The sequence below is a fragment of the Pseudopipra pipra genome, chromosome 6, assembly GCF_036250125.1.
Source record: "Pseudopipra pipra isolate bDixPip1 chromosome 6, bDixPip1.hap1, whole genome shotgun sequence".
Lineage (NCBI taxonomy): Eukaryota > Metazoa > Chordata > Aves > Passeriformes > Pipridae > Pseudopipra > Pseudopipra pipra.
The window spans coordinates 15,342,186-15,360,385 of record NC_087554.1 but is presented as its reverse complement, the minus strand read 5'-3'; the positions used below and the strand labels follow the sequence as shown (position 1 = coordinate 15,360,385).

The 18,200-nt window shown below is 47.0% G+C and overlaps 1 protein-coding gene across 5 annotated transcripts in view; it reads right to left on the bottom strand.

Moving 5' to 3' along the window:
• Positions 1-16,015, bottom strand: part of TMEM86A (transmembrane protein 86A) — a 30,031-nt gene extending 14,016 nt beyond the window's left edge. The window contains exons 1-2 of one of the 5 annotated variants that reach the window (XM_064657519.1): positions 14,451-14,606; positions 14,322-14,417 (exon numbers count right to left, since the gene is read on the bottom strand). In XM_064657519.1, coding sequence (XP_064513589.1) covers positions 14,322-14,342 — 21 coding nt within the window. In that variant the 5' untranslated portion in view covers positions 14,343-14,417; positions 14,451-14,606. The other 4 variants (XR_010431195.1, XR_010431196.1, XR_010431197.1 and 1 more) reach the window with 4 other exon arrangements.
• Between the last annotated feature and the right edge of the window lie 2,185 nt (positions 16,016-18,200).

Here is an 18,200-nt window from a genome sequence, read left to right as displayed (position 1 = left end):
ACTGAATGTAAGATATGCCCTTGTGCGGAATGATTATGTTTGATTAACTTAAAATTACCATTTCTTACTATCTGAATGTGAATTTTGCAAGCTCAGCCAGCATTATTTTAAAATAATGATTTGTATTATTTCCATGCTAATAGTAATTAAGGAATTTTTCATATATAAGGGGTCAGATTCCAGTCTCAGTTAAGCACCAGTTAAACGATTTACAGTGTTACAGAGTCCCCAGGTAAGAATGATCTCATATATCTAAAAGGGCTACAGGCTTCTCATCACTGAATTGACACTGAGTTATTTCCAACCATACTCTTGCCCATCACTGAATGCTGCAGCTCAGTGGAGCCCCTGTTACAGCTCTGACCAAAATGAGGGACAGCACTTGCTGAGACAGAGGTACCTGTGCAGCTGAGGGGTGGGCAGCACATCCCGCTGGGATATACTTGGGAGAAGTCCTTCAAGAATAACTGAGGCAGCCAGAGGGTGAGGCTGGGGATTACCCTTCATTTGGACATGTGGCTGAGCCTTGGAAAGGACAAGTCAAGGCTGGTATTGGGAAACCATGTACCAACATGACTGGAGGCTGTGGCTTGAGGAAAGCAGGGCATATAATCCATGACTGGACTTGCCTGTACCTCAGGGAAGGGAACATTATTTCTTGGTTGCATGGATAAATTGCATCAGAGATGGAATGTGAGATGGGGACATGCTGTGGTATTGGAAAAGAAAGCACATGACAGAGGTGACAAAATCCTTTATGGTAATGCATGTGATTGTCATGGCTTTCAGCTGGGTTTTGCCATTTTGTTATAAATTTATTGCATTTTCCCCCAATTCTTTTCTCCTTCCACCGCTTATTTACTCCATACAGAAATGCAGTACAGAAAACATTTTGAACACAATAACAAGGCAGTATTTCCAAGTTTTGAATTTCTAAACTGACCATAATTTAGGGCATTTTCTCAACTGATACGACAATTAAGTTACCTAGAGTCTTGAGAAATTAGTTTAAACTACTATAAAGCCAAAAAATTTACAGCTGGCTCCTCTACTCCAGAATAAGTCCCATCCACAGAGGAACAGCTACATTCATAAGACAGTGCCCTGATTTTCTTTAACATTTTGGAGCCAATTGTCTGTATCTGTATCATGAGTGGAATGAAGAAAATCCAGCTGCCACAGGGAGGGAGACATCTTCTTCCTGAGGTACAGAAGAACATCAGAAGTTTGTTGCATTGAAATGCTAAAGTCGGACGAAAAGTCCTTGCTAAAGTCCTAAGCCATGCATTGGTCCCAGGAAACAACATGGAGTATCAATGCTCTTCTCTCCACAAAGTCTCCTAAATCAGCCTGCACAGAAAATATGTATACAGACACCTGCTGTGCACCAACCTGCTGTGGGGATATGGCTCATACCCACTGGGCTGTAAAATGCTGCTTCCCAGGAAAAGTACTTTAAAAATAAGACACCAGCTATTCTACAGAGCAACTCTTAAATACAACTGTGTGCACCGGCCAAAAAAAAGCTGAGTCGTTGTCCTTCACCCATCCGTCCCAGCAGCCTTGGCTGGCCAAGTACCATTTTGTGTATCGATGTCTGAGCTGCTTCTCCAGGCTTTTGGCATGGATCCTGCCTTGGTTCTGCCCTATTGTGACAATAGCTCTCACCCCCAGTCATGTGCTAATAAATATTTATTTGGCTTTGTTGCCATGTTTGCTGCCGCTTCAAGCCCGTGGCTCATGTTTCTCATTCCCCAGAATATGTGGTGCTCTGCAAAGCACTGACCATCTTCTGTGCAGTCTGAGTCACAGAGGGGGAGAGTTGCTTCAACCTGGGGATGGACCACAGTTAGGATAAAGTACATGTATGTGCTACAGGTTCTCATCTACAGAGCAATGGGGAACCAACACAATTCGCCATCGGACTGAGCCTACAGAAACCCCACCTTCGTGCACAGATCCTAGCCAGGGGCAGCTGTTTTCCTCAGGAATTCAACAACCTACCACTTTTTGCTAAACCAAGGAGGAATGCAGCAGTGCTGGGCAATTCCTGGCCATTAACCCACGTGAGTGGACTGCAAAGCTCCGATCCTCATCCTCCTGGCCTTGCTTCCACATTCCCACCTTTGCTCAGATGGTGCAACATCAAGCCTTTGAATGTGTACACTCTGATATAAAAGAGGGAATTTTTAGGCAGGGAGCCAGATTGCGTAATAGTGAGGATTCAGCTGTTTGGTACCCAAATTCACCATTTACACCTTCCACACAAACCAAAGGCCCCAGTGGACACTCAGGTTGCTCATGTCTGCGCCCCTCCTGGGCAGCTTGCAGAGATGAGCGAGCAGGAGACAGATGAGAGGTAAAGTGATCGGCCAGTCAGCACTTTTTATTCCAGAGGGTTGCTGAAATATTAGGGCTGCCTGGGACAGCCCTAACTGGTACTCACCTAACTGATGACTGTAAGTGAGCACAAAGCACTTCCAACTCTGCTCTCCTGCAGGAGCAAACATGCTCCCGGGGGATAACTGATTGCCTATCACCTTTTGTCACAGAAGGCATTGGCTCATACATGCCCCAAGTTGTTCCTGAATAAAATTCTAAGAAAAAATGCTTGTTATGGAGGGTAGTGGAGAGTTACTGAACCAGCCAGTCAACCTGTCTGAAATACTCTGTTGGTGCAATACACTTTTGCAATTAATAAGAGTGTTTATGTTTGTGTTGGAGATGCCATGGCCAGGCATCTGAGGCAGATGGCTCCTGAACAGGCTCCACATGCTGCAGGAAATTGAGGGTGATAGATAAACCCTCTTCTCCTCAAATGGAGCCAAGATCGTAGAGGCTCCATCTAAAATGGATTTGTAAAATAGCAAATAAGTCACTCAGAACATGGTACATGATTTGCCTTTAGGAGAATGTGTGTGCTGATGATCCTCTGTCTTCATCATGTTTATGTCATGCAATGAGTTTCGCCAAGTCTTGTAGTGCCTTATTGCAGCTTCTGGCACTCCCCAGCACAACTCAGGGCCTCCATTTCTCTCACAAGGGTAATGCAGTGAAACTGAGCTTGTGCTCAGCTGTTCAGTCAGACCTGTTTACAAGGAATCAAAAAATCATGATTTTGTCTGACAGGAACCTCTGTTGTTCAGCACAAGCCAAAAGTAATGGGGCTCTGCCTGAATGCTTCCTGCCTGCAAAAGGACCGTCCTCCCAGCTCAGACACATGTGTGTCCAAGGCAGCTCTTCCACCCACAGGGTCTCTTCAGCTGCAAAATAGGGCTGGTGTGTTGGCTTCTGTCATCTCTCCCTCTACCCCAACAGCCTGGGTACTCTCTTTCTCCCCTCAGTTAAGCAAAGTAAGGTCCAGCTGTACTTCCATGCTTTGGTCCACAACAGACTAACACAGGGTTGAGAGCTAGAAATATTCAGCTTCTTTTTCTTAAGACCAAGATACGGCTTTTTGCCAGAAAAGTACGATTAAAAGGTTGGCACGGGCCCTCACAGTTCTTGGGTGGTGAACTCAGCTATATTGCTGCACAAATTCTTGGCATCAGAACAGTCACCCTTTAGTGGAGGCACACGGGAGCTGATCGTGGATGAGGATCAATCAAACTGGCATCTCACAAGGTCTCCTGTGCATGGCTGGGCTGCTCCAATACACAGCTGCATGCAGAAACAAGAACCACAACAAAAATTTTAACTTCCAAGCCAAAATGCTGCCCAACTCACAGTCACATCAACATTAAACCTAATCTCTGGATGAACCATAGGGGGGATGAAAACCTGTCAGCACCGAGGTTAAAATCTTCCAGATGCAGAAAGCAGGGAGGAAATTTGTAGCAGGATTTTCCCCACAGATGCCTGGCAGCAGGGCAATGTTTGCCTGCACCAGCCTCTCCCAGGTGAAAGGGCAGCTCGAGTCCCTGCAGCGCGGCAGCCTGGGCACAGCGGGGGCACGGCATGGCCACCCAGCTGAGCGGCAGCAGGCGAGCGCCAAGAATGGGATGTTTTGTACCAAGACAGCTGGGGAGCACATGAGCAAGGCTCATCGTGCCGTGGGAGTGCCAGTGACACGAGACTGCAGACCTTGCCTTTGAAATGGTCTCTCTCTTCATGTTTGCTTTCCAAGTGTAATTTCTCCACAACAAACTGCTATCTGTCCCTGTAGACACTCCTCAAGCAAAGTCTGTGCTACCCAAAACTTTACCACAGCCATGCTGTGATCTACCACAAAACTCTGTCATCTTTTCTCTGGGAGGAAATTTCTGAAGGGGATTGTCTAGGATAGGTTTTAGGGGAAAACAGAACTGAACACACAAAGTATGAAGGATAATTAAATAAAAGACTTGGGAACATAAAAGAGAGAAACCTTAGACAGGTTTTGTGGCCTTCTCCAGAGGACAGTAAAATAACTGCAACCATGAATCCTTGTACAGGGGTCAGGGAGGGAGATGAACACTGACAGGCCAAGGGAGCAGGCAGCCTTCATTTTTGCCCCTTCCCAGGTTAAGGCAGGAGAAGCCAAACTGGCACTCACATAGAAACAGCAATGCATGTGTTAGCAAAGCTTCAATACAAAAATAACAGCAGTCCTCTCTGGTCTTCAGGTGCTTAATGAAGGAATTAAAACCTGCTGGGTGCTGAGCAGTCACACTGACTGTGCTCACGGGGCTGCTGACAAGGCCAGTTTGGCTCAGCAGCCAATGTTACCTGGGTGCTCTCGGACATTGCAGCTCTCTGCTGCTACACCTGCAAGTTAAAAAACATGCATCTGTAGCCACCTGGGATGTGTCAGAAAAAAGTCACAAAAGGGAAACTGGAGTCTCACCTTCAAAAGACCCCTTACAGGAGGCTTTAGAAATGTGAGGGAACAGTCCCTTAACAACTTAAATTAGATACAGGCAGTTCTGGAGCCAAGGAAATCACTCCACGCATCAGGGCACTGTCTGTGCCACGTATTGCAACAGGAGCTCACTCCTGCTTCTTGCCTTTTATACCATGACATTGCCCAAAGCTATCTTGACACACTGGACAGTTGTGTTCCCTCCAGCAGATAAGGAAGTTACAGTATCCATAAAGGGTATATCCTGTACCAGATAAAAGAAGAAATCTAGTTAGCTTGGCTAACAAGCTATGCAACAGTGTCTCTGGGACCTTCCTGCATTACACAGGACCTACTGCTATTGGGCCAGGCAAAGTGAGATACCACTACACCCACCAGTATCTTATAAAGTCACTGTGGTATCTGCCCTTCACTTTCTAGGATCACAGGGGAGCTTTCAAGGTGGTAAAGCCTTTCTTTAGCAGACGTTAACTCATAAAAATCAAATTACAGACGAATACATTTCACCCTGAACTGAATACTCGGTTTGGATGTATGTGTTTTTGCTAGGGCTTGTTTTTTGGGGGGGTGGTTTTGCTTTTTTCCATTACCAATCATCTATCCTGTCTACCAGACTGGCACAGGGCCACAAGCAGGGCTATTTTAAAAACCTTTTCCTAACCTGCGGTTGTAATGATTGACTCCACATCTGCAGCAATCCTATAGCTGTCAGCAGTTTAGTAGATTGCCTTCTGAGTACGGTCAAGGACTAACAATATTAAACTAGTCAAGAACTCAAATGTCTCTGCAGGGTTGTAGGGGCTGTCACACACTAATGCTTTCAGGGTAGTTCATTGGCTCTCAGAAATGAAAGCAAAAATACAGTATTTGCCCGCCAGTATCTTAGAGCAAAGATTGTTTTTACCTCATGGGATTCTGGATCTTCCTTTTTGTGTAGCAGAAAGCAAACCTCCCTGAATGCTTCCTTTGCTGTAACACTCACAAAAGAACCCCTTGCAGATGTTTAAAAACATGAACCACAATGGATCTGTGGATTTGCTCATCAGAGCTGCAGTGCTGCCACAGCAAGGGCTCGTACTCTTCCTCAGTGAGGTCAGGTGGGGCTGTATCCTTACTGCTGCCCTGGACATCAGGAGGATGCTGTGAAGCCACAGTGAGCTTCACAAGCCAGCCAGCCAGCACCCTGAAATGCACAGTTGATACCTGTCCCAGGCAATTCCTCTAAGGATGGGAAGGGGCAGCTATTTGGTTTGTCACAGTAAAATCCAGATAAAAAATCTCTACTGCTTATGGAAAAGTCACCTCAACTTATTTCTGGGGATGGCTTCCAGACTACAATCATTTGTTCTCAGGAGACTTTTCATTGTTTATATAACACTTTTCTGTGAAAGAGAGTGCAGACTTCCATTATCCAGGAAGAAGCAGTGTTAGGTAAGCCAAACACATGAGCTATGGGGCACAGGACCACATCAAAAAGTGACACCCTCTTGCAAGGCCCTTTGCTACAGACAAGTGCCACACACTGACACCTGTCCCACAAGCTGTGTGGCAAGACTGGGGCCTCTCTCCAGTCCCTGGTGCAGATCCAAAATGAAATACCCCAGGGAGAACTGTCAGTTCTTTCCTTATCGGCACCAGGGGCAGGCTGAGTCTCTAGTTAATAGCTGTGAGGAGTCTGCACACAGAGTGTTTTGTCCCCAGGGCTGAAATCCACCTTTTGCCTGCACTCTTCCATTTCCAGCCTTATTTGCACCCCACAACCCACTGCAACCACTGGGCTGAGCCAACTGTATTGGTTCCCCATTGTACTTGTTGGAGGGCCCCAGCCACTCTCTCATTTTGCTGCAGCACCAGGAACGCATGGAAGAATGTGTACTCAGGGAAAATGGGCACTTGGCAAAGCTCTACCCTGCCCCATGCTACTTTGCCATCAGGAATTGGTATGTGAGAGGGAAGGGAGACCCTTCCATCCTGAAGCAACCTCTTCAGCAGAGAAGACCTCATTTTACCTACAAGCTATGGGGAATAACATGGGTTCTAAATAAGAACATTTCAGGCATTGCTGCTGTCACAGCCCTTTAAAGGAACAGCTAAAGAGCCAGTAGTGCAGCAGAGAAGGCAGGTAGCACATGACAGGCTGTACACCTGCCAAGAGTGAAACTGCCTCCAGCATTCAAAAGGCACTTTTTCAGCTCACTTTTCTGGCTCACACAACAGATTGCTGCATACCTGGCAGAGGTGAGGTTTTTGCAAAAGGAACAAGAAGGAAGAACTGAGGCAAGACGGGAAGGAAGAACTGCTAGTGGATGGGAAAGCTGGCAGGTCTGCACAAGAGACTTACACTGTACAAATCCTCACAAGGGGTGGCAATAATACCAGCAAAAGCAAGTCGGGTGAAATGCAGGAGGGACAGCTCAGACTGCCTTGTGCCCTATGGGAAGCTGAACGAAAAGCTCTTCTCTACCTGTGTATCATGTCCTGCAGGCCGAAAGCTTGTGAATCACTGATGTTAAAGAAAATCAGAAGGGAAAACAGCAATATACCCCAATAAGGATGTGTATTTAGAGAGGTGCCTTACAAAAAAGCAGCAGCCCTCCATGTTATCACGGGATCAATATGCTTAAGAGACAGGAGGGTGTAAGGTCAAAGGATGACAGCAGAGTCGCAGATTTGATTTCCAATATCTATTCTTGTGTCAAGATGTCAAGACCTGAACAAGTCGGTATCAGACACAACTTACATGAAGGTCAATTGGACCTTCCCAGCCAATCTCAACAGATGTGGGGTGGGCAGGTGCAAACACTAACCTATGCACTCCCAGGATTCAAACTAATATATCAAGGTTTTCACTTGCAAAACCCCTTCTGTAATCAGGCTGCATACAAAAATGCAGACCACACTCACAAATAAATGTGCAGCTGCTTACCAGTGTTATGCCCTTTTTATTGAGGGTGCAAGTCCACAGATGCAACCAAGACAAGTGGAAATTTCATAAACATCAATTCAGTGATAACATTGTCATCACATTCCTTTTGTATCAGGGTTGCAGAGAAAAGCCATAAAACTTGTTTAGTTCCTCTTGCAATGGAACACATCAGCACTGTATTCATGCTGTGACAAATCCAAAAGACACAAGCAAATACGGGTACAGTAGCCAAGCCAGGGTGTCAGCCCAGTTCTGCTGAAGCCGTGGGAGACATATAAGTCTGAGGATCTGCATGGTGTGTCTAGTATGTGCTGAAAAATGAGCAGCTGGTTTAATGTCAAACTTCCTTGAATCTCAAGCAACGATTCAATCAGAGGCTACTTGCAACTAGCAGAAATGCACTCATTTTGATACACAGTTGGAAATTTGATGCCTGATGCCAACTGTTGCCATATCTGTCTCCAAAGCTGGTCTCCGGTGAGGAGCAAAAAATGAAACTTCACCATTCATTCAAACTTGATCAAAGTCCCAAAACCAGTTCAGTAACATGACTTGTCTCATCTTCCTTCAGTTTAGGAAAGAGCATGTCTTACGGTAATCTACAGGAATTAGCTTTTGGGAGAAGACTAGCCTGCTGGTAGAAACAGGGCATTTCCACAGGATCACAGCAAGGTGAATCAAAACAGCCACCATCCTCATTAACAGGCAGATTTGCAACACAAGAGTCAGCCTGCAACATGAACCTAACGCAAGAAGAGGCACAAGTTGCACTTACCCAGAATGAAACTGCATCTGTGCAACTCTTGAGTCAGAGCTGTGGTGTGAGCCCCCAGGCTCTGTGAGTATCTGAAATCCTTCCCACCCCAGCATGTTTGAAATCTTCAGGAAAGCTCTTGCTCAGCTCATCTACTGCCTTTCAGCTCTGGTGATGTGTAAACTCCTAGATACAGTTTTCTGCACCATGTCACCTGGATACATTTAGCACTACATGGAGGGATGCTCTAGATTGACACACTTGTCATACAGAAACCTGCGTTAGCTTAAATTCTATTTAGATTATGCCAGTATAAAAAAATAGACATAGGAAGGGCACAAGCGGGCTAGAAGAAGCAATTACCATCACCATTTTGGGCATGTTGCAGTAAGCAAAACCTTCATCTCTATTGTAATGACAAATCTATTGGTGACTGTGTGACATGAAGGGCAGTAGAAAAATTAAGTGTTAATATAATAGCCACTTGGGCCTCCAGGAGGAAAGGGAGTTATATAACTAATAATCTTGTTGCTGTTCAAGAGTTTCCACACACTAGCAGAAGATGAGTTCCAGATGCCATCTTTTTATGAGTCTAATTTCATTGGGGTTATTATTTCCTCGGTGCTATGAAGTTATCCACAGAGAAGATAACTTTGGCTCTTCTGTCGCACACAGCATATTTTGGATATAGATATTTGAACGGGAAAAGAGAATGGAAGAAATGCATCTCTGTCCTTTCAGAGGAATTCTAAGTACAGACTTCTGAACTGGACTCATAATCTTAATGCACAAAGCACACTTTGAACAACAGACGTGTGTGACTCGAGTGATACACTGGAGTTAATGAAGCCTTTAATCTACAGCACTGCCTGCAGAGTGATCGGCACTAACTGCTTAGTGTGACCTCCCTGGGACTGGGAAGAGCGTGAGAGAAGCCGCACTTTCCAGCCTCTGATAGTCCACCCTCTCACAGCAACAGCTACAGCAAAGAATGTCAATGTCATAGCAAGAATGCACAAGTTCGGTCTGAAAAAATAAATTGTGGCATGTAACACTGGGCTCTAGCTGGCATAAATCAGCACAGCTTTTTGCCCAGTAGGCCCAAAGCTTTAGGCTTCTCCCAAAAGGTGGGACTGACATAAATGTTACTAAGATCTCGCTAAGCTTTCCTAAGGTGATGATTCCCTCCCTTTCTTCAGTGAGCTCAGGTGTTTAGAAATCTTTTCTATAATTCATTTACATTCACTTGGATTTTATACAAGTGCCATATTTCCATAATTGTCTATGCAGTATATAAATGTGCATGTTTACAAGCCTCCTGCATAATAAAATCCCGATGTATGATGTATTTAAGTAATGGGGGAAATTACAATGAAAACATTGTATATAAACAAAGAGAAAAGTAAAATTAACTCTCTACTATAAGAATTACTTCTAACTTAGATGGTTGCTAACACTTCATTCATTAATGCAGAAATAATACATTCTCTCCTTAAGAACAAAGGCTGAAATAGCTCCAAGTGTGAACTGGCTTTCTTGTTTTCAGCAGCAGTTTGAGAATTATAGAGCACACTTTCTAATAATAAACCTTTAAAACTATGCCTAGACCTACTACTTAAACCTACTACTGCTACGATTGCCCATAGTGCAGAGTCTCTAAGCAATGTGATTTACATCAGGTTTCCACACTCATCTGGATCAGTGTGGTTTGGCCCCTGTTCAGAAACTGAAATCATACCCACCCAGTTCTCCAGCCCTATTCCATATTTCTTAATGGTGAGTACCTTTCCAGACCGTATCTTTCAGGTTTTTTGCCCAGTTTTTGCAAATGACCTTCATCACAGTGACATCCTGTGTCTACTCAGAGGGCTGACAAGGGCTGTTCTCAGGCTGGTGCTGCTGCTTCCCACCTAAGGGGGACAGGGCCGAAGGCTCATCTTCCTTTGTGCAGCCAAAACAACATATTTTTCCCCAACCCAGCTATCCCTGTTTAAAAATGCAAATACATCAAAGGACAAAAAAGGAAGGGATGGGGTTCGTTAAGATATGGGTTCTGAGCAAAAATCTGTCCCAAACAGCATTTCACCTCCCTCCCACACACAGGACTGTGCTAGGTCCAGTAAAAGTCAGGTGCAGAGGGGATGGTGTAGGACGAGTGCCCACAGTTCATCTTGCTCTAAAAGACACACCAATATCATGTATAATTGCCCCCCAAAGAGAGCTACCCTCAACCAATTAATATGTAAATTTGCCATGCCCTGTTTTCCTCAAGGTGACGTGAAGCCCTATACTAAGTTTAGCCTTAACTTTAGGGAGAAAATAGGGAGCAAGAAACATTATGTAAATGTCAGAATGATTGCATGTCTCCAGGGTCATCTCCTGCACACTTGCAGCTCCTGCAATCATGATGCCTGCGGGGCAGAAAGGTCCTTAAGGCAAGCGCTATCTTCTACAAGCTCATGCTAAAAACTGCTTAGCCAACAGCAGAGGGGGGGAACTGGACAAAAATCACTAACTAGTGCTCTTTTATTAAGATGGGACCACTGTTGACTGAACAAGAATGGAATTAAACCTCGCATATCCGTGAAGCAAATGTACCATTTATCAATACTGAGCTCCAACTGCAGGCTCTCAGCCCACATGGCTTTATGCAGAAAAAACAGCTCTTAATCAGAGCAGTATCAAGAACAATAATTTTTAAGCAGGATGCTCCTGCTTGCCTAGCAGTGTGAGCAGTGAAAGCTTCCCTCCAAGGTGACTTCCAACCAGAGTGAGTATCGCTCACCAGCTGGAACAGGACTGGCAGACAAATGCATCTTCCCTGCCACAGCCCAGCACCATGCAAGTCTAGACTCTGGCCTCAGCAAGACTCCAGAGCTTTATTCTAACTGAGGACCTGGCACAATATGTTAAAAGGTATTTTGGCACCAGACTTTTGTATTTGTGTGCACGCTCTATCCTCAGCACATCTGAATTGTGCAGCACCAGAGACGACAGCTTGGCTAGCTCTGCACGATGCCATGGTCTCCCCCTGTGCACAGGGCAGACATGCCAAACCCTCCAGGCAATGATGAACACCTGGTAGCCAGCACAAACAAGCACTCCTAGCTGTGATGTCTCCCTAGGTGCCTCTCCATGGACTGTGCCTCCTTGCAGGTTTCTTCCAGCTATCAGCTGTACGGCAGATTTGGAGCTCAGGGGTTTTGCCTCTTTTTACAAGAGTGTCCTAAAGAAGGAAAGAGGAGATACAGGAGAGCAGGTTGCATGTGAGCAGTCAGGGCCATCTGCTACAGAACTGTACTAAGGCCATCGCTTTGAGAATGGGAATAAAAATCCAGTCACTCACAGATGTGCTCTTCTAGTGTCCTTCTCATACAGGCTGATGCTGCAGTGTGCTGGGAGAGGACATATGCTGTAGACAAATCAATTCCTATGGCTAATTTGATTATGCCTCAGGTGCTGCCCCTCCAGAGTCTCCTCATCATGTCATGGCAGCGATAGTCATGCTGGCTCCAAACACCTGGTCCATCTATGCAGCAAAGGCAGTGCAGTACAGAGAGAAGGCCTGGGCCCAAGGCTAGCCCCTAGCCGTGGCCAGACCAATTGCCACTGCTCTTCCCTCCAGCAAGTGACTTGTCACAGGAAGCCCACTTGCTGTACAGCCACCCTGCTTCTCACTCCCTCAGCTGGCAGCTGTGCAAGGGCTGCACCACACTCCAGGGCAGCACAGGCTGCTGCTTGACACCAATTCAGCCCCTGCCCTTCGCGGGACAGCCAACACAGAGAGCACAGTGCGCTCCTTCAGGGGAACAGCGATGTGACAGCCCACTGAAGGGGATGGGCAAAGAACTGCTCCTTAGCAGACTGAAGGCTTGCAGATCTCTTGTTTAGTGAGCTTTGTGGAGGATCAGACACCCTTCCCTCTCACCTCTACAGCCATGGTAAATAGCTGCAGCTCTGGTCACAGCTCCCGGTCTCACCATCCCTCCAGCTCCCCACAGCTTCACACCTGTGTTAGTTGCCTTTGGTGAAGCAAATTGTTCATATGTCAGGGATGAAGCAAGAGCAAAAATGTGCTTAGTTACACATCAAAAGGGCAAGTGAATTTTTTAAATTTTCCTTCCCAAGTTACCTTCCTAAACTGCAGGCAAAGCCTTTAGATCTGAACCATGTACACACTTCCCAACACATACTCATGCCTTAGTCATTTGCCTCCTCTCAAAGCTCTGTTGGAATACACTCTGCAAGACCACCCTGATGCACCAGCTTCACAGCCAAGTACAGCTTGCTGCAAACAGTGAAACAAATTCTGCCAGTTTTTGAGCCATTCCAGTATTGTACCAGCATAAGATTTTTCTTCCAAGGTACACATACACAATTCATTGTAACCAAAAGCATTACTGAAGTACAAATTTAGCTTATGGCACAGAAGCACAGACACCAAATCTCTTTAGCTGTTTTCAAAAATCACAAAAAAAAAAAAAAATTGGCACTACAATGGTATAATTTCCAAGCTACTTCCCTCTGTCTCTAGAGATAAAAGTCATCCCCAGGCTGCTGATGAACTTAGCAGGTACATGTTAATAACTGGGGGAACATTCATCTGAAGTATCAGACAATACAGGCTGCTCTGCAGAACTGGCAAAGCAATTTAAAAGTTTTGAACCCCAGCTCCGTGAGTTAAGAACAGGGAAAGGACAAAATTTCTACCTGCAAGAGAGCATGCAATGGCCTGGCCGTTAACCAAAATACTTCAAAACAGGATAATAATGGATAGACAGGGAACCAGGATAGCAGCAGTAGATGTTCAGTGCTGCAGCGAAGCACCAGGCAACTTTCCCACCAACAGTTAGCTATTCTTACAGCATGTGTTAGTCTGCTGGGCTATTCCAACAAATGCCTTGCTTTCTAGAAAGAGGAACATGCAAAGCAGCATGTCTAACAGTGCAGCTTCTCTGCTGTTCTGGCTGTTCTTTTAGCATTGAAACAGCCCCTGTTCCCCTGCAGGGCCAGGACCTGGTATTGCTGGCACAAGCCACGGCTACTTCAGTTACCGGCTTTGCTCCATCAATCCAGCTGTGCTGCTGCACACATCACCAACTGACAGGACAGCAGTGAGGTGCTACCTTATTGCTGGTTACATTAATTAAGCATTGTGACTCCCCTATGAAACAGGCAGGTGACACCATCCCTGTCTCATGTCGTTAGGTGGTGGAAGTGCCAGACTGGCTTGCAAAGCCAGAGGTCTCAGCGGGAAGTCATCCAGCCTGTGGTAAGGTCTGCCCGACACGGTGGTCAACCGGAGCCTCAGCCCAAGCCATCACCTGGACAGCAAAGCCATCTCTGGATGGTGAGGCGGAGATGCCTGCTAGAGCAAGGGAGGCCGCGGGAGCAGGAGGATGCTCCCGGGCGCTGCCGCGGCGCAAGCCCGGGGCAGCTGGGGCAGCGCCGCTCTGAACAGATGCAGTCCACATAGAGCAGATACATCACAGATGTTTATAAAAACGTAAGTGACAAGAGGAGGAAGCGAGGGAGAGCTGCCCGTGCAGGCGCACCGCTGGAGCAACAGCTGCCGGGGGTGGGCCGGGGCAAGGGGGGACGGGGGGGTCGCGGGCGATGGTCGCACTCCCGGCGGCGGGAGCGGAGCGGATCTGAGCACCTGCCGCCCTCGGAGGCAGCGCCTCAGGGAGCGGGTGCGAGGGCAGCAGCGGCGAGGAGGGAGGGCATCGATTCTCGGGAGGGTGGCCGTGGGAAGGGGCGCGGGTCCCGCTCCCCCCGCCCGCCGCGCGGCCCACACTCACCACGGTGACGGGGGACACCATGTCGGCGGTGGGGCGCGAGCGGCTGCTGCTATTGTCGCTATTGTCGCTATTGTCGCTATTGTCGCTATTGTCGCTATTGTCGCTATTGTCGCTATTGTCGCTGCTGCTGCTGCTGCTGCTGCTGCTGCTGCTGCTGCTGTCGCTGTGGCCGCTGCCCGCCCTGCCGGCTGCCCTGCCTGCCTGCCGGGGCGCTTTTTTAGGCAGCGCTGACGTCACTGGAGCGGGGCCCCCGCGGCGAATGCGCTGCGGGGAGCGGGAGGAGGCGGCCCCGGGCCCGCCCCGGGCGGGCGGAGAGGGGCGGGCGGGCAGCGGGGACCGGGGCCGCTGCCGGGCGGGAGCGCTCGGCCTCGCTCGGCCCCGGCAGCGGCGGCGCCAGTGTCGCCTCCGCCTCCTGGCGATGTGCCCGCCGGGCAGGCGGCAGCGCTCGGGCCGTGCGCCGCGTCCCCTCCCCGGGGTAGCGCCGAGCCTCGGGAGCCCCGGTGGCGGCGCGTTGCGGTCCCCGGGAGCGGTACGGGGGGTCCCTCCCTAGAGCGGCCGCCCCGCAACCTCTGCCGGGACAGGGCGCGATGCCCGAGAGCAGCGGAGGCCCCTTCTCCAGCGCGGGTTCCCCGGCGGCCGAGGAGCGCCAGGGTCGGGCCAGCGCCCGCCCCCCGGGACCGCCCCGTCGGGCACACGGGGCGGGACCGTGTTCTTTGCTCCGTGTCCTTTGCTTCTTCGCCGAGCGCCGCCGGTGCCAGTGCCGGTGCCGGCAGTACCAGGCGCTGGACCAGAGGCAGCGCATCTCACATCACTCGCTCTCTCCCAAGTGCCTCTCGTCTCAGCTCCCCGCTCCGCACACCTGGTCTCTTGTTCCCCTGTGCCACACACTCGAGCCCCGGTCTCTCTCCTCACTTTCCTTCCTTCGGCTTCCCGCCTGCCACTCCGCTCCTGCCCTTCCTTTCACATCCCTGTTTCTTACATGGACCCCTGTGGCCTTCCACCCTTTCTGCTCCACCTTGACTCTTTACCACCCCTCGTTGCCACATTTTTTTCCTTTCCAGGGGCTTCTTTCGGTTCACAATTGCCCCCTTAACACTTCCATCATCTGACCATCTTTGTCCTCTGACAAACCCTCTCCCTGCAGAGCTGGCCATGTTTCCAGCCTTGTCCCTGCTCCCATTGACTGGTAATGGACCCTGTGTCGCCCCAGGAATGGGTCCCTCCCAGTTCACATCCCCATCCTCCTGCCAAGGTCACCCAGAGACTCTGAAAATGTTGGTGTTGGCACAAAGACAAGGCGAGGAACATTTAATGTGGGATACAAGACAGTGGGACGCAGCAGCTCAGACTTTAATTAAAGTGACCCTGGGACTACCTTCAGTCTGTTTTTACTTGGGGATTAATATTTAAGGATTCAGGAAGCCACTTCACGTGCAATATGATCTTGCTCAAAAGTTTCACTTTATGACAAAACCAACAGGTACTTAAATAGTAGATGAATAAGTAGTTTGCTATTTGCAGCCAGAGCAAAAGTCATGTTCAGTATTTATCACGTTGAGGGAACATTTTCTTCTATAAAATAATAAAAAAAAACAAAACTGTGCAATTCTTCTGCAGTCTGTGTGCAATAGATTGGTATCATGTTTCTGAGAACGAAATGTATACAAACATCAGTCCCAAAATCCCACACAGGCAGCATGATTCCTATCAGTAGAGATGTGTAAAGAGAGAAGGCAGCATTTGGCCCACCACCACCCGATGGGACTGGGATGGATGCTGCAATCTTTGAGTCATTTACCAATCCAAGAGGGATTTCTACCCAGAGAAAGGCACTGCAAATCTGCACTATCAGATCAGAGAGGCATTGAAATCTTTGGCAAATAAACCTCAACCAGATGAAAGCAAACTGTTCTCTGTACGGCAAAGACCTGCACAACCATGGACTGGGGATCGAGTGCTGATCTTATAATTTCAGTTAAAATAGTTTATGAGGCAGTAACACATTCATTAAACAAGAGAAGGATAAAATTTTGCTTTTGGAAGGGAGCTAGGTGAACTAAAGAATGGAAAGAACTTGCTCACCTTTTCATAAAAAAGACTTTGCCCTGCTGAAATCAAGGGTGACCATCCCTAGCAGAAGCAGCACAAGAACACAGAGGTATTTTGATGTCCAATGAGACAGTTAATTTGCTACTATACAGGATTTTCAGAAGGACCAATGGACTAACAGAACTTGGGCTCCTAATTGCTTTTGAAAATCCTTCTGGGACCTTGATTATGTCTTGGCTTTTCAATATCTAAAAAAAAATAAATCTGCTTCTTAGTCCTTAGCCAAACTCTTCATCTGCTTATCCTGGCCAGTAAGTGATGAGCCAAGCTCATCATTGAGTGGATAGTGTCATGTTTGCATTCGGTATTTTCTCTGCTGCTCAAAACGTGGGAGATGATATTAGGATGGTTGCATCTGTTCTTTTTTTTGTAATGCAATATCTGTCTTCACTGGCTGTCAGCTGAAGCTTCACCTGGTCTCACATATGAGCTGTTTCTCCGTGTCATTGGTTTTTGTGCTATGTTATTTGCTCAAAGAAGCCTATCAGAAGTGAAGGGGAAATTGTGTGCGTGTCCTGACTTTCCCATCTCAAACAGGCACTGAGATACTCAGTCTCATTTAGTTTTGCTTGGGGAGAAGTTGACCTTATGTTTCCAGACAGTTCCTTCCACAAAGCTTTTAAAAATAGAGTCTCAGAGGCCCTAATGGCAAATATGGTATTTGTGTGTAATAAAGAGATGACTCGTGTGACAAAGATTTTACATCCTGAATATAAGCTGAGAATTCACTGTTGTTGTTTATTTGGTACTAGATTAATTTCATGTGACTCACAAGATTATTCATGGGATGATGTCCATATTTCTACTATCAAAATAAATGCTACATCAATGATAAGTAATTCCTTGTAAGTCAGGGACACCTTGGAAAACGCATTAAGAATTTGGATATTGCAGACGAATTTTATATTTTGCCTGAATGCAAGTTCTGATAGAACAGGTCCTGGCACAAATCTATTCCCACTGTAGAAATACCCAGCATCAGATGAAGAAAGGAAAGAGAATACAGGATTGATGGCTTCATAACACAGTCAAATTTGTCTTGATTTGTACATGCCATGCTTTTGGTGAGATTTTTTTTTGGTGTTGTTGCAGTCTTCTGTCTTCACTAGTGCAGGCAAGAGAGATCTCATGTGGCTCAGCACAACATTTTCTTCAATATCAACTGCAGGGATTTAACAAAAAATAGAAACCAGTTCTAATTGGGGGGGAGGGGTGGTATTTTTAACTCCCTATCAGTAGACAAACAGCGAACAGTAATTACATGAGCATAAATTTATGGGGGTTGGGTATAGCAACACAGAACCTAAGTACTTCTATGCATGTTTGTTCTTGAAAATACTTCTGCCAGGCCATGTTTGTGGTGTGCAGAGGGGGAAAAAACAGCAGGAGAAGTTCCATCTTCAGCAAGGCTGCTACACAAACAATTATTTATGAAGGAATCCATGTTGTTCAAATGTGCAGCAGCTTTGTGGCTTATGAGGGTGTATTATTTCTTTTTAAAATTTACTGCCTTATATTTCAATTATAGCTTGCCTCTTTTTTTCCTCCTCTCTCTGTATTTTTCCCAATGGTTTATTCTCCTCTAGGAGAAATGTCAGTGCATGGACTCCATCAGTCCCTCCTAGCTGAGTCCCCTCAAAGCCCACTGCATCTGAGGAAGACTTAGAGCTCTGTGTTGTTAAACACAGTTCAAATAGGTCCAAAAAAAAGAGAGACTTTCCCAAAAGTGATTGCCTTTGGAGTAAAAGGGTCTGTGGATATTTGCATGAA